The sequence below is a fragment of the Phaethon aethereus genome, assembly GCF_964289735.1.
Source record: "Phaethon aethereus genome assembly, chromosome: 29".
In the NCBI taxonomy this organism is placed as follows: domain Eukaryota; kingdom Metazoa; phylum Chordata; class Aves; order Phaethontiformes; family Phaethontidae; genus Phaethon; species Phaethon aethereus.
In genome coordinates this window covers 1,286,714-1,310,793 of record NC_138605.1, presented here as the reverse complement: position 1 = coordinate 1,310,793, position 24,080 = coordinate 1,286,714, and the positions used below count along the sequence as shown (strand labels likewise).

Here is a 24,080-nt window from a genome sequence, read left to right as displayed (position 1 = left end):
TGAGCCAGCGAGCAAAACACGAATTACAGCAGCTGAGCTTCAGATGGAGGCTGCATTACCCAGCTGGGGTGATGCCTCTTGACAACAGGAAGGGTGGCTGCTGGCCCTCAGTGGCTGCGTGAGCTGTTTCCTGCCTTGTGATGGATTGGTACTGCAGCAGCTGCAGGCTGGGCAGAGGTTGAGTAGGAGGGCGAAGACTCAGTGCTTGTGCTCAAGAGGAGGTGGGTGCTGGCAGAGTCTGCACCATGAGCCGGTCTCTGCTATGGCTCTGCAGAGGTTTCTCTGCTGTCGGCAGCGTTTCTGCCCGTCAGCCCTGGATGATGCACCAGAAACTTCTTTATCTGCAAAGCCTCGCACATGTCCCAGCGTGGTGTGGAGCTACGCGCAGCGGGACCATGTCTAGGTTGGCTGCTTTGTGCCTCACGTTGCTCCCGAGTTGGTTCCTGGCTGCCTGGGACTCTCCAGCAAAGTGGTGGAAATCTTCCTGGACGGCAGTTTGCTCCCTGCGCCTCTTGGCCTTTCCAGCAGCACTTGGTGGGCTGCAATGCCCCTCGGCAATGCTTTTCCAGCTTCCCTGGTGTTTGCCTGTTTTTTGGGGTTTTTTTTGGTTTTTTTTCAGCTCTCATCCTGTTCTCAACAAGCAGGACTGGGCAGTGCTCTGCTTCGTTCTCCAGGTGAAACCAGCCCCGTGCTTTGCACGTGGAGTCAGAAACCGCGGCTTTAAGCGAAGCACTTAAGGTTGCAAAATAGTCCGAGCTGGCAGCAGGGTAAGAAGGGATGCGCTCCCGAACTGTGGAGCGTTATCCCTTCTCGCTCGGGGGCAGAGTGATGGGGAGAGCTGGGGCTGACCCTTTGCAAGGGGCTGAAGCAGACAGATACCTGCAACCCATTGAAAAATCTTTGTTTAATTGAGATATTGCCACTGGGTCTTGCTTCTCCTCAAGCACTTGGTTCCTTCTCTTGGCTCTACGATGGCCCAGCGAGCTTGTGTTTCAGGGACCTTAAATGATCCAAAACTGGAACTGCTAGAGACCTTCCTTTATAAATAGACTGAAAGCCCTTTGAGTAAAAAGGTAGAAGGTTTCTAGATTGTTACGACATGTGAAAATAGTTAGGTTTTTCCTCCCTGTTAGAAAAAAAAAAAGACATTTTTAAAGCTGTGCAATAATTACGTGCTAATGGAAAAGATACTCGACAATGAGAAATAGTCTGTGAAATCCTCTTAGCATAAAGAAATTGCTAGTGGGCATGTTTAGGAAATAACTGCATCCATTGCCCCCCTCATAATTACCAGATATGTGCAAGAATGATAGGCTGAGGTGCTTTGCTGTACTAGTTTCACCTGGTGATATACCTCTAAAATAGGAAAAAAGAAAAAAGCTGGTAATACAAAGCACTAGAGTTCACTTCTTTAACAGCCAAAACGGTGCCGGAGCTGCGTGGCTGCAAGCGAGGGCAGGCGGCAGCGCGGGCGTGTGGGGTGGAGGTGGCTGAGATGCCGCTTCCGAAACGGAAACTCCTGTTTCGGGGGAGAAGCTGGGAAAACGAGCGCGGCGCAGCCGCGACTGCAGCCTTGTGCACTCCAGGTAAATCCGGTTTGAATGCGCAGGGGCTACATCAGCCCTTGCTGCGCCTGCTGAAATAAAGGTGTTTTTTCTGTGAAATGGCTATTTCTGCTCAGGGAGAATGGAAAGGCCGGTGGTCAGCGCTACCAATCTCATTAAAAACGGGGCTGAAGAAACCTGAATGTTTAAAAGGAAAAAAAAAAAAGTATTCTTTATTTGTTTGTAAGTGCTGCTGCTCCCGTTCCCGGGCAGGTGGGAACAGGCAGGAGGACCTCAGGCTTTCCCCGCCACGACGGGGGCTCTGCCCCGCGCCCGTCGCAGCACAGGTGAGGTCACGGCGCTTGCTGGGTGCCAGGGTTCGGTCTGGATTAAACGGCACCTCTGCCCAGACCAAACGCAACACGGACCAGCGAGAAGCTGGGCGGGGAAGGTGCTGAGCACCAGACCTCCGCGCCGCGCAGGGATGATGCCGCTGGCTTCGCCGGCATGGCCGCCGCGCTCCAGCCTGCGTTTACCCCGGGGTTTAGGGTCTGCCCCTGCCCGTGCATTGGGGAAGGGGGTTAATGCCGGTGCCTCCCTTCCCGCGGACCCCAGCCCTGCGTGGGGCCGTCCTGCCCTGGACGCTTTTTGTGCCGCCGCAAAGCTGCCGCCGCAGGATCCTCCGATCCACCCCCGGGGAGGGCTCACACGGCGAGCGTGCCGGCGGTGCTGGTGTGGGCTGGGCCCCCCGCGGGGGTTCCCCGCTCGCAGCGGGGCCTGATGCACCTCTGGGTGCACCTTCAGGGTCTCGGGCCGCGCTAGAAGAGACCGTGGGATGCAGCTTTGGGGACGCTGACCCGCCCCAGCCCCGCGCTTCGCTGCGGGTCGCTCTGAGGGGGGTGTCTCTGGGATCTGAAGGTGCTTTAATGTTTCCCTGGGGCCGGTGTCTGTAGACTATCATCTCCCACGCCACGTGTGACCATGCCTCCCTTTCCCGATGAGAAAGGCCCTTAATATTCTTTCCCCCTTGCGAAAGGGGAAACTGAGGCACAGAAGCGTTGTAGACCTCAGCCCGTCCCTGAGGAGGGGTGCGGCGGGAGGGTTCAGGCAGAGTGCGGGGTTACCTTTTCGGCTTCCTAGCCCTGCCGCCGACCCGTGTGACCCAAACTAAGGTCTTTTCCACCTCCTTTTCTCCTCCTGCTTGTCACCAACTTACTCTGTTGAGAATCGGTGGGGGCAAAGGAGAACGAGGTGTAAGGGGCTGCTGGACCCCCGGCTCATGCCGTGCCGCAGCCTGGATTGCGAATCCGTTTAGGCATGACAAAATACGCGTGCCTTTCCTCCCTGGGCCGCCGTGCGAAGGCGGCATAACCCGTCTCGTCGGGGTCGAGCTGCGTCCAGGACTGGGGAGCTCCCAGGCCAGTGTCCCCCACCTCCTCGGGTGTCCGTGCTCAGTGGAAACCTCATCTCCGCCGCAAGAAGCGGGGCTGTGACGGCGGGGCTGTGCGCAGTGCCGCATTTCGGGAGCCGGTGGGAGGGACGGCTGGGACAGAGCCCGCGCAGCAGTGTCCCCATACCCAGGTCGGGAACGCGATGCTTTGGCAGGAGGTCGCGGGAGAACTGGAAGAGCAGGGCTACAGCAGAAGGTCAGGGTGAGGGTGTGGGTTTGGCACCTGGCGAGGGGGCTGGGGAGTGTCGTGGGTCAGTTTTTGAGGACACCCGTGGAGCCGCCTGGGAGAACTGGTACGGCAGAAAGCCGTGCCTGCGTCAAACCGGCGCGTGAAGGATCGTCGCTCGCTCCTCCCAGCTCGTGCCAGCCTCGGAGATGGGCTTCAAACCGGCCCCGACCTGGCACCCTGTCACGAGGCGCTTCCTGCGCTCACCCCACTCCAGCGCTAGTGCCCATATCTCCTCGGGATTAATGACTGTCACCACCCAAACCATCTGCTCCTGGTGCCACAGGATTTGGGGACCAAGCACTTGCTCTTGCCCTGGCTCTTTGGGATGGCTTTGCATCCAGCTTAACCTGTTTTTACTCCTCAAGTTTGATACCTAAGCAGATTTGCACCCATGGCTTCTTAAAATTTCCTTTATTCACAATAAATAATATACTATATTAAAAGATCTCAACACAAAATCCAAAAATCACGTTCTTTCTGCAGCCATGAATAAATAGGGCTCGCCAGCTGATGCACGAAAGGGCATCTCTGAGCAGCCTGGGCCCTGTGGCAGGGAGAAAGCGGGGGATTTTGCTGCACCCACCTGCCCAAAGTGGTCATTCTTCTTTGCTGGTGCCTGCGTGGTGTTTCCGGCCCCTGGGCCATCAGACACAGGGGTGAAATCCTGCCTGCACCAGAACGTGCGGTCTCAGACCTCTGAAAATCATGCGAAACTCGCACCTGGGAGGGCAGGGATGCAGCGGAGCGGGTGTAAAACCACAGCTGAGAGGCTGCCCTGGACTGAGCCTCCTTTGCTGGGCTGTGGTTAAGCTAGGAGAGGTTCTAGTGCTCACACTCAGAGGGGTTATATACACAGACACTGTAATACTCCTTTCTTTCTTAGTCACAGCTGGTCTTGGAGTTATAAGACCTTTGCTTAAGAGTCTACTGTAGCTGGATGTGTTCATTGCCTGGTTGGTGCACACATGAGCCCATGTGTGGGGCTTCCTCCCCTCCTTTTTCTTGGTTTTTTTCCAGCAGTTCCTATGGTGGTGTCAACTCCATGGACTTCTTCCTCTCCTCTCTCTGCTCTTCCCACTCCTCCTCTGACTCGTAGGTGCCCTTGATGATGGCAACCCTGTCTGACATGTTCATGCAGTAGGGGACGAGGACGTAGAAATAGAGCAGAGCGGCCAAGCAAGCCCCGAGGATGGGTCCAACCCAGAACACCTAGAAAGCAACAAGGGAGAGGGTGAAAGCAAGTCTTGGAGGCTGGTGCACCAGGTCCAGCCACTACACCAGCATCCCTTGCTGTTCCACATCTCCTAGCCCACGGAGAGTTGCAAATACCCCTTCCAGTAGACTTCTTGGGCCGAAATCCCCTCAGTCTTTGCTTGCTGAAGACACAAATCTCTTTACGAGTGCAGAGATGCGGTGTGCTGGAAAGGAGGCACCAAGCTCTGCAAGGCTGGGTCTGAGCTTGCAGGCGGCGCTGGGCGGCTGGAAAGCTTAAGTTGGGCTCCTCTGTGGGCTTTATTGACCTCAGATGATGCCCTAGCTCAGCGTGCACCATTGCATGGGGGGGTTTATGTTTGTCCCCTTGCTGGCTCTGTGCCATGGGGATAACCTGTTCCCCATGCATCAAGGGGGACGACCAGCCCCCTTTTATCCTTTCAGGTCTGGGACGGACTCTGAAGCACTCAGCCCGGTAACCCCCGCAGCAATCGCTGCTCCCTCCCCTCGTTGTCTGCCTCTAGCCCTTGGCAGCCTCTCGGCCGGCCCGACCCGGCACGCTGCCGATGCTCACCCAGTGTGCTGGGCTGAACCTCCTCACAATGACCGCGGGCCCGAAGGACCGGGCTGGATTCATGGAGCAGCCGGTGAAGTAGATCTGTCAGTGCAGAAAGGAGACCAGGTTAAGATGCCTCGTGCTGCTTAGCAGATACGACCAACTTTTCAGGAGCAGGGACTGAAAGAGCCCCCAGTGCTGTTTCTCTTGCAGAGAGGTGGGGACCCCTCCATCGTCATGGAGAAGAAGCCCCCATGTGTCCCACGTTGGCTCTCCCAGTGCAGCTCTGTCTGGGACCAACTGCATGCAAGTATTTTGGGGACCCCCATCCTAGCAGGACCCTCTGCCTTGTCCTCCTGCCTGGATACTCACCCCCACCAAGTGGCCTACGGCGACGGAGAGGCCGATGGACAGTGCTGGGGAGCCCACGTTGCCGTTCCTCCGGTTGTCCGTGGACGCAAAGATGCACGCGGCCAGCTGGAAGGTGAGGATGATCTCCACCACGAGGGCCTGGCCTGGGGTCGTGTTGTTGTTGAGCTGCAAACCGACAGCGACAATAATTAACCATCCCTGGGGCTCGGCATCAGTGGGAGGGCTCTTAGGTGCTTTGCTGGTGGATTTGGGTTGGCAAAGCCACACATGAGAATCTCCCTCAGTCCCCTGCCCAGCCCTGGGGCACAAGGTGCTGTGCTGGCCACTGCTTGTGCTGACTGCTCCTTTCCCTGAAAGGGAAGGAATTATCTTTCTTTCTGTTTAGCGCTCCAAAATCTGTCTCCCCCGAGGCCCTCCCTTCCTGAGGCTCTCCACAACTCCCTCTGCTTGCTTGTCTCTGCAACGTTCAGCGCTTTCCCACCACATCCCACATCGATTTGTCCCTTTTTTCCCGCATTTCTTCCTGCCTTGATCTTTGCAAGCTATCGTATCCTAACTTTTCTTCCCTCCACGTTGTGGAGCACCTCCCCAAGAGGCTGGGGAGCAGCTGGCAGCCACCGTGGAGGGGCACAGGATGAAGGGTGAGGGTTGGGATGAGGTTTGGGGTGCGGTCATGGAGGTAAGATGGGCTGTTGCTGTCCCAGTGCCTCCACTCTAATCACTGGGGACTGCCAGATGGACTCGACCCCACTGGACATGGGAAGGGCAAAGTGACACAAGCCATGACAGCTTCTTTTTTAGCTAAAACTGACTGGTTTGGGACACGGAGCATGTGGGAATAACATGCATTGCAGCACCTCATCCTAGTAATTGAACCCTCTGCAACGTGTCTGTGCTGCTCCGAGGAGTCCAGACCTGGCCATGGTTGGAGTGGTAGCTCCACCGCTGCCGTTTCAGGTGGTTTCCCAGCACTGCCCCAGGGGTTTGAGATGTGCTCCTTGTCCCTGCTTATCTCAGACGGCCCCACCATCTCCCCTCCTCCTCCAAGAGTAGACCCTGCCCCTCGCAACCTCTCCGCGCCCTCCCACACATTGCTCCTTCTTCAGCTCTTCACCACCACCTCTCTCCATCCACCTCCATTTCCTAGCTCCCCCAGCACACTGGTTACAGTGGGCTTCTGCTCCCCCTGCCCATACTGGTTTGACTGGGCTCTGCTCCCTGCCCTCCCCCTCTCCGTCCTGGCATGGCTCCTACGCCGGCGCTAATCTCCAGGTGGAGAGGCTGCAGTCAAGAACATCTCAGTGGTGTGGGTGACTCACTCAGGCCCTTAGGATAAAGGAAGCACTTATTAAAGGATGGAAAAAACATGCCATTCATTACCCCGCACAATAAAGCTGTCATGTCAATACTCTGCTGGCTATGCCAGTGTTTGCTCCTATCCCATTCCTGTCCCTCTGTGCATGCTGGACGATGTGCCGAGACCAACCATCCCTATGGAATTGGCTCTCTGGGCTTGTGCCCATACCAGCTCCTCATTCACAATGAAAGGAAAGCCCACACGGCAAGGTGAACCATCTCCGGGAGACTTACCGCGTTGATGGCCAGATTGCCACGGGTATTGGCCGGTGTCACGCCATAGAGGATGCCAGCCCCGGCGATGGCCCCGACCAGTTGGGCGATCACATAGAAGAGTGTCCGGAGGAAAGAGATCTGGTTCCCAACAAAGAAGGCGATGGTCACCGCCGGGTTGATGTGGGCGCCGCTGATGTGGCCAAATGCCTGCACCAGTGTACCGATGGCCAGGCCGAACGCCAGCGAAATCTGAAGGATGCTGGGGAGCGCGGACGGCCACTTCAAGGCTGAGCCAAGGCCGATGAAGACGAAGATGAGAGTGGAGATAAATTCAACAAAGACGGATCGAGCAAAGGCCAGGGTTAATATTTCCTTCTTCATGGTGGGAGTGGGTGGAGGGCAGCTAGGATGGAAGAAAGTTTAAGTTTCCTCTGTCTCCAGGCTCTTCTGTCTGCACCCAGTTGTAGGGCCATACCTATCTATATATGCAAGAGCAGCAGAGAGCTGTGTTACAAGGCGGTGGGTGGAGTCAGGGAATTAGCCAGTCCTCCCAAATTATCATGTGAAACTGGAAAAGTTTCCATCTGAAAATAACGTCGGAGCCTCTTGGTGAACCAGTGACTCAGATATTGGTGGCATTTCTTTCTCCTTCCCTCTGCAAACAAAGAGCCCCTATAGGGTGTCTCTGTGGTCGTTAGATAACACGGTTGCATAACGATGCTGTGCTCCCTCCTCTGCTTTTCCCTTTTACTACCTCTCGCCAGGTTCTGGGTGTTTCGTTAGTAGAGGTGTAGTTAATATTCCCTTCCTCCATGTGCTTGCAGACTGGAGAGGACTGCGTTTTGGCGTGGAAACTCTTGTTGCCAGTGTTGGGCTGGAGTTCTGCTGGGGCAGGGCTCCCAGCGCATTCAGTTTACACGGGATGTTGAAACGCAAAGCGAAGTCAAGCACCTGGAGCTGCTCGCAGGCTGTCAAGACAGCTCAACTCCAGGAGACAAGTGGCTTGCAATTGTGCTGGGAGCGGGGCAGGGTTTGGGGGGCGTTTGGCTAGCCAGGGAGCCGTTGCCTAGCCGGGGGCCACAGACACGCCGGGACCTTCTCGAGGCGCCTGGATGGAGGCCGAGCGGGATGGCATAGCTCGAGTAAAGAGGGCTGATCGCTGCCGAGACCGACTGTGGACCCGTCTGCTGCCTTTCTGCTTGGCCGCTCCTTACAGCGCGCCGGGTGTGGGTTTCGCCCGTGCGTGGGTTGGCAGTCGGGGGGTGCTCGCCGCCTGTAGCCGGGGCGGGTGTATCCTACCCCCGTCATCTCGGGCCCTTTTCTTTTTGCGTTTCAAGCTATTGCTCAACGAGGTCAATGATTTTACTCTTGGGAATGGCAGCGTAAAGCCACAGGCTTTTCATGGACACCGGCCATGTTTACATGTCTCCTTTCATGTTCCTGCGGCGCTGCCCTCCATCCTAAATCTGTCCGGCTGCAAATCCTTGGCTGGCAAGGAGCAGAGGGGGGAGGCTCTCGGCGCTGTGCAGCACGGAGCTGTTTGGGACTGAGGTTTTGGGGCGGAAAAAGTCTCCGGTGACGCTCAACAATGAATTCTTGGTTCCCTCGTAGTCCTTGCAGCCTTGTGCCAGGATTTTTTTTTTTTTTTTTAATGGGTTTGGGTGCCAGATCTGCTCTCCTTGCTCGGCTGATTGCATCTTGCCTTTCTCTAGCGATGCCACCTCTCCATGCCAGCACAGCGGTCCCGGGCTGGGGTTATCCATGGCTGCCGTGTGCCTCTGCAGAAGCGGTCGCACTCCATCACACAGTGAGCAAAGCTCTACATGCAGGAGATAGATTGGTAAAATCATTTAAATCCTTCCTTAAATTTAAAAAGCACTAAAAGGTTGCATTCACTGCTGCCTTCTGCTGGGTGCAGTCAGACCTGCACACAGCCTGTGGGGTCAAAAGCTAGGAGGGATTCCTCTTCAGAGCAAGGAGGGGGAACTTCTTCCTCCGGAGCGGAAAATAAATGAGCCTTTCTCCTCCAGACATACCCAAAGTCCTGAGCTCAGCAAGCAGACCCAGAGAGTCTTGAGGGACCAAGGATCCGTTACAGCATTAATCCCTGACAATGTTTTTCTCCTGGTTCTGCTGATCCTGGGGAAGATTGTAGAGTTAAAGACCAGATCTGTTATCCTAGAAACACCTGGTCCGTTGGCGTGTTTTGGTGAAAGTTTTGCAAGCTGGTATTTCAAGACATCCTGGCCAGATTCCAGCTGGAGTAATTGCTTGCCACTTCCCTTCGGCCCTGCCTGTGGCTCCAGCTGGGTAAAATGCGCCTTGTTCCCATCTTCCAAAGCCTTTCATAATGCGCCCGCCACAGATCTCCTTCGGTTTTGCTGGCAGCTCGTCTGCCACACGCCTCACGCTAACTAAAACGCGGCGTTGAGCCGAAAGACGCTCTCCCAGGTGCCCGACTGTGGGTAATAACCTCCTGGCAAAATCCTCCAGCTGACTAGGAGATATAGTCAAATAAGGCTGGAAATGATGGGGAAAACTTCCGGAGAGAAACAAGATGTTTCTCTAACAACATGCCAGGCAAAACCTATTTTCCCGAGGCTGTTTGCTAGACTTTCCTCACTGGGGCATTCCTGGTTGGCTTCTCTGATGTCTAACCATGTTGCTCAGGCATTGGGAAGGCTCCTTTTCCTCTTCCCGGCTGCATGCCCCCCAAGGAGCTTGTGTGAACTGAAAGTGCCTTTGATGTGTCAAATTTAATTGAATTGAGCAAGACGTTGAGAAGGCATTACGCAGGTCCCTGCTGACAGACGGACACCTACGTGGTGGGGTCACGCATGCCTTGTTTCACCCCTAGGCTTGTGGAGGAAAGAAGACGAGGAGGCTTTTTGCAAGGAAGACAGGTTTAACCGTCTCCCTCCTCCTCCTCCTCCTCCTCCGCCTTGCTGGCATCGGTAGACAAACACCACAGCCAAAAATTGCCCACACCTACCACTCAGTCACAGGGCCACACGGCTTGGGTACGATGTGCCGGAGGGGAATAGGGACCCCAGCCCGCTGCTGGGTTGTGGTGCAGGGTGCCCGGGTGGGAGAAAGGCAGCTGGTGCCTCATCCTCACCCGGGGCCCTCCCGCGGATCTGCCTCACCCACGGAGGCGTGTGTGTTATTAACTGAATACGTGTGTCGGTCCCTGTCATCCCCACTTCGCTGATTTAATTTTCTGAGCCCGCATGGGGCTCCTATTAATTTGTCACTTCTGCGGCAGCCCAGATTTCTGATGAGTTCAACTCCATGTTGGACCTCAAAGCCTGGCAGATGGTATCGCAGGCGGCCAAATTCAGACTATAAATGCTGCTGAGACCCAGAACAGCCTTTTTTTGTTTGTTTCTTTCCCCCTCACCTGCACCTGTAACTTGACCGAGGACCTTAAAGCTGGCACAATAATACAAGCAGGAATAATCATAGTAACAGGAGACAGCTCCTTCCGCTGGAATCTGTGGTTAGCTGGGACTGGATGGCCAGAGGAGAAAGTTTGGCTAGTTTGCTTTTAAGAGAAAGGGTGTTTCTTTCTGGCTCAGCTTTGGGAGTTTGCAGCAAGCCACCGATGGGGAAAAAAATACGCACTGGGAATTAAAAGCAGAGCAAGAAGTAGCAAACTTTCCCCTCCTCATCCTCAGTTCCTGGGGCTGCTGCTTGGCACGGTGGTAGGGAGAGTGGTGGGATTAGCGCAAAGCCTCACCACTTGCTAGCACAACGGGATGTCTCTGTACAGGCGTTTCAGACAGGGCTTTCAAGGATTTCTCTTATCTAACCCACCATCTGCTTGCGCTCTCTTTAAAGGCAGGGATTACTCTGCTGGCCTGAGGCTGATGGTGTTTCCACCTTCTCCTGCCCTGGAGCAACGAGGCTTTTGCTTCCCCTGCGACCCGACTCGGCAAAAACCCCCGTGAGACCCGAGTTTGGCTTTGGGGGTGTCGCCATGTCCCTTGCTGCCATCCCACCGCTCTGGCTTGAGTTGAAGCTGTCCTCGGCCCTCGGTGCTCGTGGTCACAGTGACCTTGTAGCCCGTGAGCCTGTAAACAGGGATGATGCTATTTAAGTGCTGAATAGTGTTAATGCTTAATAGCAGCATTGCTCTGCGCTTTGCTTAAAAGTTACTTGGCGGTCTCTAAGGTGTACGAGTGGATGCAAATGCTTTGGGGCCGGTCTGCAATGGAGATGCCAGCATCCTTAATAATTAATTTGCACTGAAATCATCATTAAGTCATCACATGGGGATAATAATGTGTATCAGGGAAAGCAAAGGGCCGGTTAGAAAAAAGACCTGTACGAGATGACACAGTGAGAAAGCTGGGGTTGAAACCCTGGCGTCCTGATTTTCAGGTCTAGCCCTTCCCGGCAAAGCCACCTGCATCAGCGGCATTAAGAGGCTGCGTTTCTGCTCATCTCGATAAATACTTTGAATTCTTACGGGCCGGCAGCCGCTCGTCGGTGTCCTCGGGATTCGGAGAGAGCTGCGTTTGAGGCGGTGGTGTTTTTCCTTGTGAAATGTGTTTGCTGTGGAAATGCCGTCTTTGCCCACGCAGTCTCCTTTCAAGATCGCAAGGAGCGCGCTCGGGAATAAACGCTGGAATGATGTGGGGAGAGGGCTGCCTCTGGGAAAGCCGTCTCCCCTCGGCACCTTGGCAATGCCGTTCTGCTGTGCGTGCTGCTGGGGCGGGAAGGCTTGGAGCTGGCGGAAGGGCAGTGGCAGCTCTGGGGTGGAGGTGGTTGAGTTGCATGAAGGTAGAGGGGAACTGAAAGCACGACCAGGCTCCAAAGCACCTATAAATTCCATAAACAACATAACAGAGAGGGATGTGGAGACTCTTAAAAGCTGAAATTCTCACATGATCACCTGGTTCCAAGAGCCCAAGACTTTGCAAAGCAAAATATTGGTGGCAATATGTGGACAGCGGGTTACCTTGGTGAACTGGAAAATCAGTTTTTCACCCCATTCTGCCTCTCAGACCCAGAGCAAATGCATCAAGAAAGTTCTCAACTTAAAAATTTAGATAGTATATACAGGTTAGGATTTAACGAGACTTGTGGTGGTAGCATCTCTTGTTGCGTCAGATCTGGAGCTAAAGAATCTTGCACTGAGTGGTCTCTGGAGAAATGTGTGGATTTTCTTTAGGTTATTTGTATTCCTGGAAAATCAGGCTCAAAATCAAAGTCTGGTTTCACACCCAGACTTTGTGGGAGAGTCTTGTGAAATGGGACTCACTGTAATTCTTGAAGAGATAGGAACTATCTGGGGGTTTGGCTTCCCCCATGGAGCATCAGCCACCTTCTGAGAAGGTCTGTGGTCCTTTCCCAGACTAGACCTGGCCCTACCTCCTCCTCTTGCTCTCCTGGACGGATTTAGCCTCCCTGTCCCTCCTCAAGGAAAACATGCTTGGGAAATATTTCTACATATATAAATATATCCATAAAAATAATGATGTTCCTGCATCCTAGGTCGGTCACATCATTACAAGGCAGGTGCCAGACGGGAGCTGAATGCTCACATGGCCTTGAAGATCCAGATCTGGAGGAGTTGTACAGGGTCAGGCCAAGAAATTCAGAGCAGAAAGCTCAGCTCTAATCTCGGAGGTTTGAAGCTGGGCTGTGCTCTTTTCCTCTGTCTCTCTACAGCAGTGAAGCGGTTTGCCCTGCACGACGTTTTCCAGGGTACCAGTGGATTTGGTGTTATCTGAGGCAGGTTGGTTTTCTTCCCAGTTTCTCCTAGGTGAGGCACTGCACTTTCCCCATGTGCAGCCACGTGATGGAGAAGCGATTCAGGTGCTGGGTTTGAGGTCTGCGCCCTTGGGACAGGCTGTCTCAGCTTTCTTTGGAGCAGAGGCTTGGATGCTTTCAGTTTGCTTTCACCCACCTCTACAGAAGGTAAGAAGTCAGCAGGTAAGTGTTGCAACCCTCCTTCACGGCGTTTAAATGCTGAAATGAGGGAACGTCTCACTAAGTACAAGACGCCTGTAAGAGGCATCAGTACGCATTTCATGAGGTCAATGGCGAGCTGCTGATGTTGAAAGCACAGGAGAGTGCAGGAAGGGAGATGTCCTTCTCTTGAAAATACGATGATACTTTTCAAAATAACATTTTGCACATCTCTGTCATCACCTTTTGCATCTACCGCTCCTCCCCTGGGTAGGGTCGGCGTGTTGGGAAACATCGTGGCGCCTGGCTTTGCTGCCGTGCTGCGGGGCACCTCCCCGGGTGCTGGTCCCACGCTCTCTCCAGATCTCCAGCTCCTGAGACATGGCCAGTGTTTGGGCTGCGTGGCTTGGGACCCCGGAAGACCCAGGGGGACGGAGAGCTCCCCAGAGCCGGCCGGGGGACAAGGCAACCCGTGACCGCGCCCTGGGTGACAAGGCAATGGTTCAAGAGGCGTTTCTGTGAAATCACAGATTTCTGCTGAAGACATACGGTATTTTGGCATTTAATTGGTATCTTAAAGCGACAGGATGGGCTGGATATGGCAGGGAAGTCAGGGAAAGGTGTCTGGGCATGTTTTGACTTTTCACAGCACCCCAAAGGGTGTGTGGAACACACAGTGTTTTGCACAATACAAAACACACAGAATGTTTTGCAGAATGACCACCCCAAACCTGATCGTGCTGAGGACCTCCAAAACCAGAGGTGGGACAACAGGAGGTGAAGGAAAGCCTCGTGGTCTCAAGCAACAGCAGGACGTAAGAAGCAATGTGATCTGAGACGCATCGTACAGTGATTTTTGTTTTGATTTTATGGCCGTACTATTTATCACAGGTCCATGATGAAGCTAACGAAGGTTGATGTATGATGCAATATATATTGCAGATATTTATTGTGGAGTCATGAGCTCGTGGATAGGCACGGCTGTGTGGTTTCAAATCCTGGCTCAAAGCATTCCTGTCGAGGTCTAATATACAAAGTGTTATCAATTTAGCGAGGTTTTAGGTTGGTCTGTGGCAGCTCTGATCTCTGGGTTGCCGATCCTGCCCTCTAATTTGAGTTGCCCTGGTGTAAATCTGGAACGACTGGCTTGGTTTCCTGACGGTGCAAGTTTTGGAAGTGTCGTTGAAGTCAATGACGCAGCTCTGCAGAGAAGGTAAATTCGCGTTCCCGACTGACTCGAGAGGACTTAGGCTGCTTTAGCCATCTGAAAATCTGGTTTAGTGAGATTGCTTCGCGCTAACACCGGCGTGCTGAGAGCAGCATCGGGCCGGGCCGGAGATCAGCGCATCCGAGGGTGCTGAAGCAGGGATGGTCTTTATTTTGTGGGTCCCTGTTTCGAAGACGGGGGTTGCTCTTTTAATGTCACTTGTGCGCATCAACGGGTTGCTGGCACGAGGTGGCTGCACTCGAAGCCAGACTGGGCTGCACTGCGTTGGTGGCTGTGGGGTTTAGGGTCTGTGAGGTTTTTTTATATGACCGTATAGATATTTTATGACCATAAATGTGTCATTATTTGATTCACATGTACTAATTCAGTGGATAGAAGTGAATTTAAAGCACTTTATTTGAAAGAGTACAGTAATTATTAGACATTAAAACTCATTTTTGCACCTTGTGCGGTTTAGGTGGGTCTTAAACATTGTCGGGGTGAATAATAAATTAAATGCTTAGATCTGAAGGGGAAGAGGCATGTAATTAACTTGAACATTGAAAAAAAAAATCAGCTATATGGGATTTTATACAGCAGGTCACTGACAGGATAACTTCTGGGTAGGTTTCTTTGGCTTTTCCTGACATACATGGATTTGTTTTCCCTTGAAAAGTAACAAAAATAAACAACCCTTTTAAAACTGAGTATTTGGTGATCTAAATACAATTTTACACTCTGATTGACTTGAAACATGATTTGAATTCCCATTGCTGAGAACAGACAGATTTTTTGACGAGCCGTTTCTGAAACAATATTCAAATGCACCTTTGCCATTGAAGGAACAAAGTGGAAGACCAGAATCGGTATTTTTGCTGTGGCAGAGAAGGGTTAAACCGGTGCTAAAGCTGCTGCACTTCGAGAGCAGCCTTCTGGGGGTATTTGCATTAATTGACTAGTAAAATGGATCCTTGGCTCCAACGAAAAAAGCTCGGTCTCTGTGATAGCGTTTCTCCCCTTGCTTCACAGTGCAGCATCAGGGACAGCAGTCGGCAGCTAGAGGAGGTGGCGTGGGAGCTCCTGTGCTCTCAGCCTCACTTGGAACGGTGAGATGAAGACCACGGTAACACCTGGCCTGGGTCAGATCAAAGCCTTGTTTACTCCTTTTCTCTCCAGCAATAGCCATTAGCACATGTTTGAGGAAGAGCACGGCGAGGAATAGAGGAAATTCAAAAGGAGAAGACGACGGGTACAAGTAAAGACAAAAGAAAAGCATCATGTGGTGGTGGTTCATGTCAACACAGTCGAAATGATCAGTCATGTTCCTTATGATTTGGAACTGGGCCCGATCTTCTTGAATATTTCCAGTAACAACCTTAGCAGAAAAAGCCTGAATGTGGTGACGACATTTTGTGATGGTGCAATGCTGGGGAGACATCACCAACAGAAAGAAGCATTAGGGTGTCAACACTGGAAATGTATGACTTTTAGGCTGAGCAATACAAATGGGATTAAATTAATGATTGAAAGAGCAAAGTTGCATCCCAAAGACAGCCCAAATTCTTTGACTAGGCTGGGGACCACAACCAGGTCCTGACAAAGAAAGGGGTGGGACAGTTACGAGGCTTTGGTGTGATGCAGCCATGAAAAAGGTCTGGGCTGTTGGAAGCAGGTGATGTGGTAGAAGCGGGTGTGATAAAGATCACACTTTAAACGCTTTGTGTTACTCATCTGAGAATCTGAGCGGAACAGGAACGGGAGCAAGCGAGCAAAAACCAGGGAGAGCGATGAAGCATCGAAGCTGGAGGACAACGCTGTCCAAGAACAAACGAGCCATGGATGAATTCGAGCCGAAAATCAGGCGGTTTCTATTGTCGCAGGAGAGAGCAGTTGCGGGAGATCCCCAGTGGGGTCAGCAGGGACTCAAGGACACGCTTCCAGTTCCGCCTTCTCAGGAGAGCCTCCATGGCAGCGAAAGCCATCCGCGTCCCGCGGGTGGTTGTCAGTAGCCGCAGCAAAACTTCCAGTCCGTGAGATGGCGGCGGCACAGAGCGAGCGCTCCCCGCGCGTGCGAGCAGCCGGGCAGCCGGGGGAAATGGGAGGCCGGGGAGCGGAGTCCAACAGCGCTGAGGCATCGGGTGGCAACCTCCACACCCAGCAAATGGCTGTAATAACAACCCTCGCGGTGCCCCGGAGCTCTTCGTGAAGGGCAGCAAACTCCACCGCGCGCTAAATCCTGCAAGGGGGACATGGAAGAAGCCGGCGCGGGGTGGGATCCCAGTGTCCTCGTTCCTGTTACTACACTGGTGGTTTTGATTTAATGCCATTTCCCCTCAGCATCAGAAAACCGTCGCCCACGGGGGGAACGGGGAGACAGAAGGTGTGTTGGGCCATCACAGTGCATCTCCCCAGGAGATGAGTCGACTTTAGTTCCCCAGCAAAAATGAAGGGAGAGAGGGGAGAGGTGAAACACCCGTCGGAAGGAGCACCGTCTCTAAAACGAGTGCCAGAGTTTTCCCCAGCTCCCCTCTCGGCCCGGGGGAAGGTTTGGCTACACTTTCTCAGACATCCCCCTCGGCAGGGTCTGTGGGGAGTGAAGCTCCACCGACTGCCGCCGACGGACCTCGCGCTCTGCCCAGTCCTCCTCTGGCTCGAAGCCTTTGAAGATGGCGAGTCTCTCTGAGAAGGTTTTGGCTTGCGGGAAGAGGATGTAATTGTAGATGATGGAGGCTGCTGCTGCCCCAACCAGGGGGCCCACCCAGAAGACCTGGGGAAAAGGGAAAGAGAAGAATCAGGTGAGCAAAAACCAGCCCGAGTCTGGAAAATGGAGAGGAACCAGGGTCTCCGAAGAGCACTGCAAGGGGCTTATGTTCCTTCGTGCCCTGTGTGCATCAGGAGCAAAATGCAGAAGCCAGCTCTGCTTTGGCCATCACTGTTGACCTGAACTCACATCCATTGCTGTTGTGCCTGAATATACCTAACCATCTTCTTCTGTCTTTCCTCCTCTATTGAGAGCTGTGTGATCTTCATTAATGATACGCCCATCAAGAGCATGCTTAATGATTTGGCTTCCTCTGGAGAAGTGTCTTCCAAGCCATTTACACATTGCTACAGAGAGGAGGAGGCTGCCAGCTTGGGCTGGACACCTCTGAGCACATCAACCTGAACCACCACAGCTCTGGCTCCGAACGTACTCTTTGCAGATGGAAATGCCTGGAAGTGTTCCCAAACGAGCGGGTGGAAAATGCGTGCCCAGATCCAACCGGAACCAGGAAACATCCCTGGGACTGGCAAGAAGAGCTCCCCTCTCCAAGGGTTTTGCTTCTTTTGTTAACAGTCAACAAACCACACACCCTCTTCCTGTTGCGGTGCACCCTGCTTAGATAAGCCAATTAAGCACCCAGCAGCCCCACCTCTTTTTGCTAATCTCTACATGTCTCCTCCAGCTGGGAGCTGGCATGGAAATGCCAGGAATCTGGCTGGCGCTGTGGATTTCTAGGAATACTGGTAATTTGGGGCTCATCCCACCAAAACAACACATAGACCTGCTTTCTTACCCAGTGGTCACTGAAGTCTCCGACTATCACAGCAGGAGCAAAAGATCTGGCAGGATTCATGGAGCAGCCGGTGTAACGGATCTGCCGAGAAACACCACACATGGTTAGCATTAAGCCCTTTTAGCACATTTTAAAAAATCCTGGGGTGTTATTAGCATGATTCATTCACTGAGCTGATGTTTCACCCTCCAGCATGCCTGTTCCAGGAAAAGGGATGCTACCAGCTTCCAACACCTGAGTCAACATGGGTGAGTTGTCTGTATTTGCACATCTTCTGTATGAGCACATGTCCTGCGCATGGTGCAACTTAGCTGCAGGTCGGTTGACGTGTCCTGCAGCATGACCAGAACTGCGGGGACAAGCTCCTGCTGTGCCTATTCCTGGAGCACGTTGCTACTCCTTGCCACTGAAGACTGGAGAAGGATAGTCCCGTAGAACCATGGGATTGCAGATAATCAAGGATGGAAGATGTGGTGTAAACATCACTATTTTAATGCACGCACTGAGAAGCTGGGAGTGTTGGGGGCTGCTTTGGTCTCTCATCCCTGGGTGTCCATCCCAAATACCTCCCAGTCTTACCATGGTCTCAAGTGCCTCAGTTGCTGACACATTCACTTCACGATAGAAGACCCCACTGATCCCCGGAAGCTCCCTGCAGGGCTCAAGGAGCAGCAGAGCCCAGCAGGTTAAATGTTTTCGTGCTCAATAAAAGCCAAGCTCAGGCTATGGCTCTGTTACAGCTGTGGTGAGATTTTTCTCTTCTACCGACTGGAAAGCCATGGGGACCACGAGTTACAAATCTCCTGCCCACCCTGGAGCATGCAGCCAAGCAGGCTTTGGGCACAAAGGCAAAGACAACCCAAAAATCTCTGTGTTTTAGCCCATTCTACCCACCCCAAGGAGATGCCCCACGGCAACAGAAAGACCGATGGACAGGGCAGGAGAGCCCAGGTTGTCCTCCCGGCGTTCATCAGTAGAAGCGAAGATGCACAGGACCAGCTGGAAGGTGAGGAAGAGCTCGACAGTCACTGCCTGCCCCGTCGTTGTCTCATTGTGCAGCTGGAAAGGGAGAAAAAATGTGTCTCAGGGATGGGGAAGTTTGGGGACTGGGTTGAAAATGTGGAGGGTGAAACCCAAATCAAGGACAACCAGAAAAGGGCATAGGAAATAGGTGAGATTTTTGGCACCAATATGAAGAGGAGGAAAAATTGCCCAGGTAGAAGGAAAAATGGGTCAATGGGTAATATTTGATTGACATAGCAGGAAATGGTGGTCAATCGCTCAATGTCCAGATGGAGATTGGTGATGAGTGGTGTCCCTCAGGGGTCTATACTGGGACCAGACTGTTTACCTATCATCATCAACGACACAGGCTGTGAGATCCAGTGCACCCTCAGCAGGTTTGCCGATGACGCCCAGCTGAGCAGTGCGGGTGACACGCCTGAGGGACGGGATCCATCCAGAGGGACCTTGGACAAGCTCCAGGAATGGGCCCGTGTGAACCTCAGGAGGTTCCACAAAGCCAAGTGCAGGGTCCTGTGCCTGGAGGGGGGCAACCCCCGGTACCAGCATGGGCTGGGGGTGAAGGGATGGAGGGCAGCCCCATGGAGAAGGACTCGAGGGTCCTGGGGAATGAAAAGCTGGACATGAGCCGGCAACGTGCGCTCACAGCCCAGAAGCCAACGGTGTCCTGGGCTGCCCCCAAAGCCGCGTGGCCAGCGGGGCGAGGGAGGGGGTTCTGCCCCTCTGCCCCGCTCTGGGGAGACCCCCCTGCAGGGCTGCGTCCAGCTCCGGAGCCCTCGGCACAGGAGAGACGCGGACCTGCTGGAGCGGGGCCAGAGGAGGCCCCAGCAACGCTCCGAGGGCTGGAACAGCTCTGCTGGGAGGACAGGCTGGGAGAGCTGGGGGGGCTCAGCCTGGAGCAGAGGAGGCTCTGGGGAGACCTTCCTGCAGCTGCCGGGGCTGAGAGGGGCTGGGGAGAGAGATGGGGACGGGGTTTTTAGCAGCGCCTGTAGCGATAGGACAAGGGGTGATGGCTTTAAACTAAAAGAGGGGAGATTTGGACTGGATATAGGGAAGAAATGTTTCACCATGAGGGTGGTGAAACCCTGTCCCAGGTTGCCCAGAGAGGTGGGAGATGCCCCATCCCGGGGGACATCCCAGGCCAGGCTGGACGGGTCTCGGAGCACCCTGGTCGAGTTGGAGATGTCCCTGCTCACTGCGGGGGGTTGGACTAAATGACCTTAAATGGTCCCTTTCAACCCAAACTATTCTATGATTCTATGAAATGTTTTAGTTGCATTTCTTCGGGTATTTTTTTCCACTCTTATTTCCCCCCTAGGGATTTTTTTTTCTTTTCCTCATTCTTAAAATGCAAAATGCTTTTTGGAAAAGTTTACAAATTGCATTTTGAAAATGTCAAAAAGAAATACTTTGGCGTTAAAAAAAACTTCCCCTTCCCACACTTTTGTGACTGAAAGCGTTTGTCAGATTTGATCTAAGGCTGTGCCCGGTTATACCCCCTCTTCTCCAGCTCTGCTTTCTGACACTTTATTACTTCGTGGTGGTTTTTCATCCAGATCTGGACGGGTCTGGCAGCGCTGCCAGGCGGAGCTGCAGCTGGCAGTCCTGCCTGCCCGCGGTCTCCCATGCCTGTTGCTTTCCTCAGCCCATCTCTGCCCTTTCTTTCCCCGTGCCAGTCCTGCTCTGGGCACCGCGCATCCTCCCGAATGCGGATACCGGGATGGCTTTGCTGGCTGACGCGGCGCAGGCGGCAGTGGCCCGCGGGCTGAGATCCGCAGTCAGATCTTGCTCGCTCTCCTCTCGCCGACATTCCCCCCGCCTTTTCTTTTTAAAGGTAATTTGTGCAGGCGGCTACAAGATGAACAGCCCACGGCGGGGGGAAATCAAAATCTCTATTCCCTCTTTACGTGGTTTAAGCTGTAAAACAACAGAGCTGGATGTTTTTAAAGTCTCTCTTAAAACTCCTACTTGCTTTGTTGGGTTATTAAACCTCAGCTATTATCAGTCTAAACATTGTTCAGATTAATCCGCAATCCCTTTTTCAACCCTCTTAATCTCTTTGGCAGCGAAGCTGGGTCCTGGCAGTGCTTCCCTGCTGCAAGGAAGGGGATTTCTGTCTGCTGCTTCCTAAAACGCGCCTCCTCCCTCACCGCTCAGCTTGGTTTTGGGTGATGCTGGTCCCGGCATGGGCATCCCTACAGGAGATAGAGCTGCCTGTATCCGCCTGAAGGGGAGTGGTAGGACACGGAGAAAAGAGAGGGGGTAGTAACCCCTGTGACTTTTTAAATTTTTTTCCCTCTTTTTATTATGTGCATGGGTGGGGAAGGGGACGTTGGAGGTTGGGAGACCGCTGGGGAGTCCCCTCACGGCTTCCTAAGGTCCCCCAGTTTTCTTTTTTCCCTGCGTACCTGAAACCAGACTGGGATCCTTGTGATGCTTCCGGCACTGCGTGGCGGCACTGCCCGGGCACCTGTGTGTGGTGGGCAGCGGGATGAACCAGCCGGACCTGGTGTGGCCACCCCTTCACCACGGGAAGCCACTTCACCAACAGTGCTAGCTAATGACAAGCTGGGATTTAGATCCCCGCCCAAAAAAACCCACCCTGGTGCAACAACCCCGTTTCGGGAAATCTGGCACAGCAGCCTGTACATAGTGGCATGGCATAACCCAGAGGGGAGAAAGGGCTGCCCACACCCACACCGAGACTGGCCGGTGGGACGAGCTTGGGGCAAGAGGAATGGAGAGGTGATCTTCTCGGTCGTGTCCTCCCCTAAACACCTGTGTCTCCTCCAAATCCAGCTCCTACACAATACAAGCCTAGATAAAAATGAGGCGATGGTGGCTTTGTCTTCTAAGGGAGGTGTCTATGTGGCCAGCTGGGTCACACCTCTGGTTTTAGTCCTAAAAAGCAGAGGAGGCAGTCTGGACTCGGGCCTTCGTCCCTGCTCCTGGAAGGACCCTTGGTGCAGCAAGCTCGTGGCGGTGGCCTGCAGCTGACAGTGGCTTCCCACCCAAGACTAAATAAAGGGAGGTCCTTGCTGGCCACAAAACCCTTCTTCACATCCCTCAGCCTTCTCAAAAGCCCTGCCCAACCTTTTCTGCTGCCTGCCAAGCCCATCCAAAGGCTGAAGTCTTACCTTGTTGATGGCCAAGCCTTCCCGGGAGTCTGCAGGGGTGATCTCGTGTAAGATGGCAGCCCCCACGACACCCCCCAGGAGCTGGGCCACCACATAGAAGACCGCGCGGAGGAAGGAGACTTGGGAGCCGATGAGGCAAGCCACGGTCACTGCCGGGTTGATGTGGGCTCCGCTGATGTGCCCCAGGGCTTGGACCAGCGTGCTGATGGCCAAGCCAAAAGCCAGCGCGATTTGAAGGATGCTTGGGGAGGAAGCTGAGGGCCAGTTCAGAGCAGACCCCAGGCCAAAGAGGATGAAGACCAAAGTCGCCAGGAATTCTGCAAAGACAGCGCGGGTGAAGGCTACGGATCGCAGTTCCCACATCATGGAGTGGTGGCTGCTGGAGACTGCAAGGATTGACCCTGCCGGTGGTGTCTTCAGGCAATTGTTACCGCGGCTGCTGTGTCCATAGAGGACGGCAGGAGGACAACGCATATATATATGGATGCGGGGGGGCCGAAGGATCACCTGCTAAAGGAGGTGGGATTGTGGTCCTAGGAAACTTGATGCTTTTTTTCATTTGAGTTCCAGCTGAAGGAACATCAGACCCTGCCCCCTCTATTAAAGCTGGGGAATGCAGCATTCACCACCCTCGGGAGGTCATAAATCAGCCTTGTGCAATTCCATGAAACACTGTTCCCTTTCTCCCGTGCTTTCCTACTAGGGGTCCTATCCCCAGAGGTGCTTGTTGCTCCTCTCTTCTCCAAGCTCTACCACCTGCAGCATGGAGAGGAGAGCCAGCAAGGGGGGCTCTGCAGAACTAGAGATGGAGCTGAGATGGGGTTGTGTTGAAAAACAGGATGTGGGTTGTGATTAAATAACCAGGCAAAATGGAATTCAAAAGAGTCTCTCAGAGGCACAAAACTCCAAGTGACTTACTACAACTTGATTACTCAGAGCACCAGAATTTGACAGCCGGGGCACAGACTTCCTACCCAGAAAAATGGGAACTAGCCCCAAGAAATGACTGTCAAGAAAGAAATTCTAGCATGAAAAAATGACAAGGACAGCTGGAGTACTGGCTGTCCTCTAATTATGGGGATTTTGGCCAACTCAGCTCTTCATGAATGTCTTTTTAATTCTTGGTGTTAATCCCCAAATGAGGAATGATACTTTCTTCTCTGGAGCATGGTTCTTCAACTCAAACCATCCACTAACTGAGCAACAAGTCCATTTTCTTTTTTCCTCCATAGCTTAGGGTACATTTGCCCATTCCTGGGTGATGCCTGTAAAGACTTTTTCTCCCTCTGTCATTGGGGTTGGTGAGTTTGCTGGAGAGATAGCACTTGTTTCTTTTTTTCCCCTTGTTAGCAGACTCTGTAGTTATTCTAAAGCACAGCAGCCTGGGAGGAGCTCTCCCCCAGGGTAGAGCTGGAGTTGAAAGGACCATTTTATTTTAGAAGGACAGAGAGCACCAGAACTGAGAGTCCATTTTTTGGCTCTGACAAAGGCTGCCACTCTATCATAAACCAAATATTCTTCCCTTCCAGAGGAATTGTGCAAGTACCACCGAACTGATGTGAAAGGTTGATGCAAAATATTCCATGTTGCTCAAATTATGTCACAGAATCATAGAATATCTCAAGTTGGAAGGGACTCATAAGGACATGTGAAGGCCTGTTCTTTCTTCCACGAAAGGTGAGTAACAATACTTGTCAGTTGGGCTAGATGATCCTTGTAGGTCCTTTCCAAGTGAACTCTTCTCTCTTCTCTCTTCTCTCTTCTCTCTTCTCTCTTCTCTCTTCTCTCTTCTCTCTTCTCTCTTCTCTCTTCTCTCTTCTCTCTTCTCTCTCTCTTCTCTCTTCTCTCTTCTCTCTTCTCTCTTCTCTCTTCTCTCTTCTCTCTTCTCTCTTCTCTCTTCTCTCTTTTCTCATCCTCTCTTTAAAAAACACTTATGGGGACATTGCTCTTAACAAGGGAGAGACTGTGGGGAGAACAAGTCCAGTCCATGGGTAAGTCTGGAGCCTGGAAGACTGGTATTCAACTTTTTCCTTTGAAAATCCTTCTTTTTGAATTCCTCAGGGACTTTGGCCCATCATGGCATTGGTCTAGCCTCCAGTTTTCCAACAATTACACCAATCTCACAAAACAGGTTGTGAGGCTAAGTATATTCGAGCTGCTGATGAGCCACAAAACATGGTCTCATCCAGTCTGTAGGCTCTTGCGCCTGCCTACCTGGTACAGATTTGCGAGCTTAGCGTTACTCAACAACTAGTTATGTCAGGGACTGATTACGAATGCGGGCTGTTATTAGTGCAGGGAATGA

General features: G+C 53.0%; 3 protein-coding genes across 3 annotated transcripts in view; 1 reads left to right on the top strand and 2 right to left on the bottom strand.

Annotated features, from left to right (window-relative positions):
• Nucleotides 1-4,246: 4,246 nt before the first annotated feature.
• Nucleotides 4,247-7,316, bottom strand: AQP5 (aquaporin 5; the record flags this gene model as incomplete). Its single annotated transcript, XM_082011767.1, has 4 exons — nt 4,247-4,432; nt 5,010-5,093; nt 5,364-5,528; nt 6,954-7,316. 4 exons carry the CDS (start codon nt 7,314-7,316, stop codon nt 4,247-4,249), a joined length of 798 nt encoding a protein of 265 aa, XP_081867893.1.
• An 8,480-nt stretch (nt 7,317-15,796) lies between these two features.
• Nucleotides 15,797-22,141, bottom strand: AQP2 (aquaporin 2; the record flags this gene model as incomplete). Its single annotated transcript, XM_082011766.1, has 4 exons — nt 15,797-16,825; nt 17,616-17,696; nt 18,510-18,674; nt 21,776-22,141. The coding sequence occupies 4 exons, from the start codon at nt 22,139-22,141 to the stop codon at nt 16,610-16,612; spliced, it is 828 nt and encodes a 275-aa protein (XP_081867892.1). The 3' UTR covers nt 15,797-16,609.
• Nucleotides 22,142-23,762: 1,621 nt separating this feature from the next.
• Nucleotides 23,763-24,080, top strand: part of FAIM2 (Fas apoptotic inhibitory molecule 2) — a gene marked incomplete at its 5' end in the record, with an annotated part of 11,707 nt that continues 11,389 nt past the window's right edge. The window contains one exon of the mRNA XM_082011836.1: nt 23,763-23,766. Within this exon, the coding sequence (XP_081867962.1) occupies nt 23,763-23,766 (4 nt within the window). The remainder of the gene's footprint in view (nt 23,767-24,080) is intronic.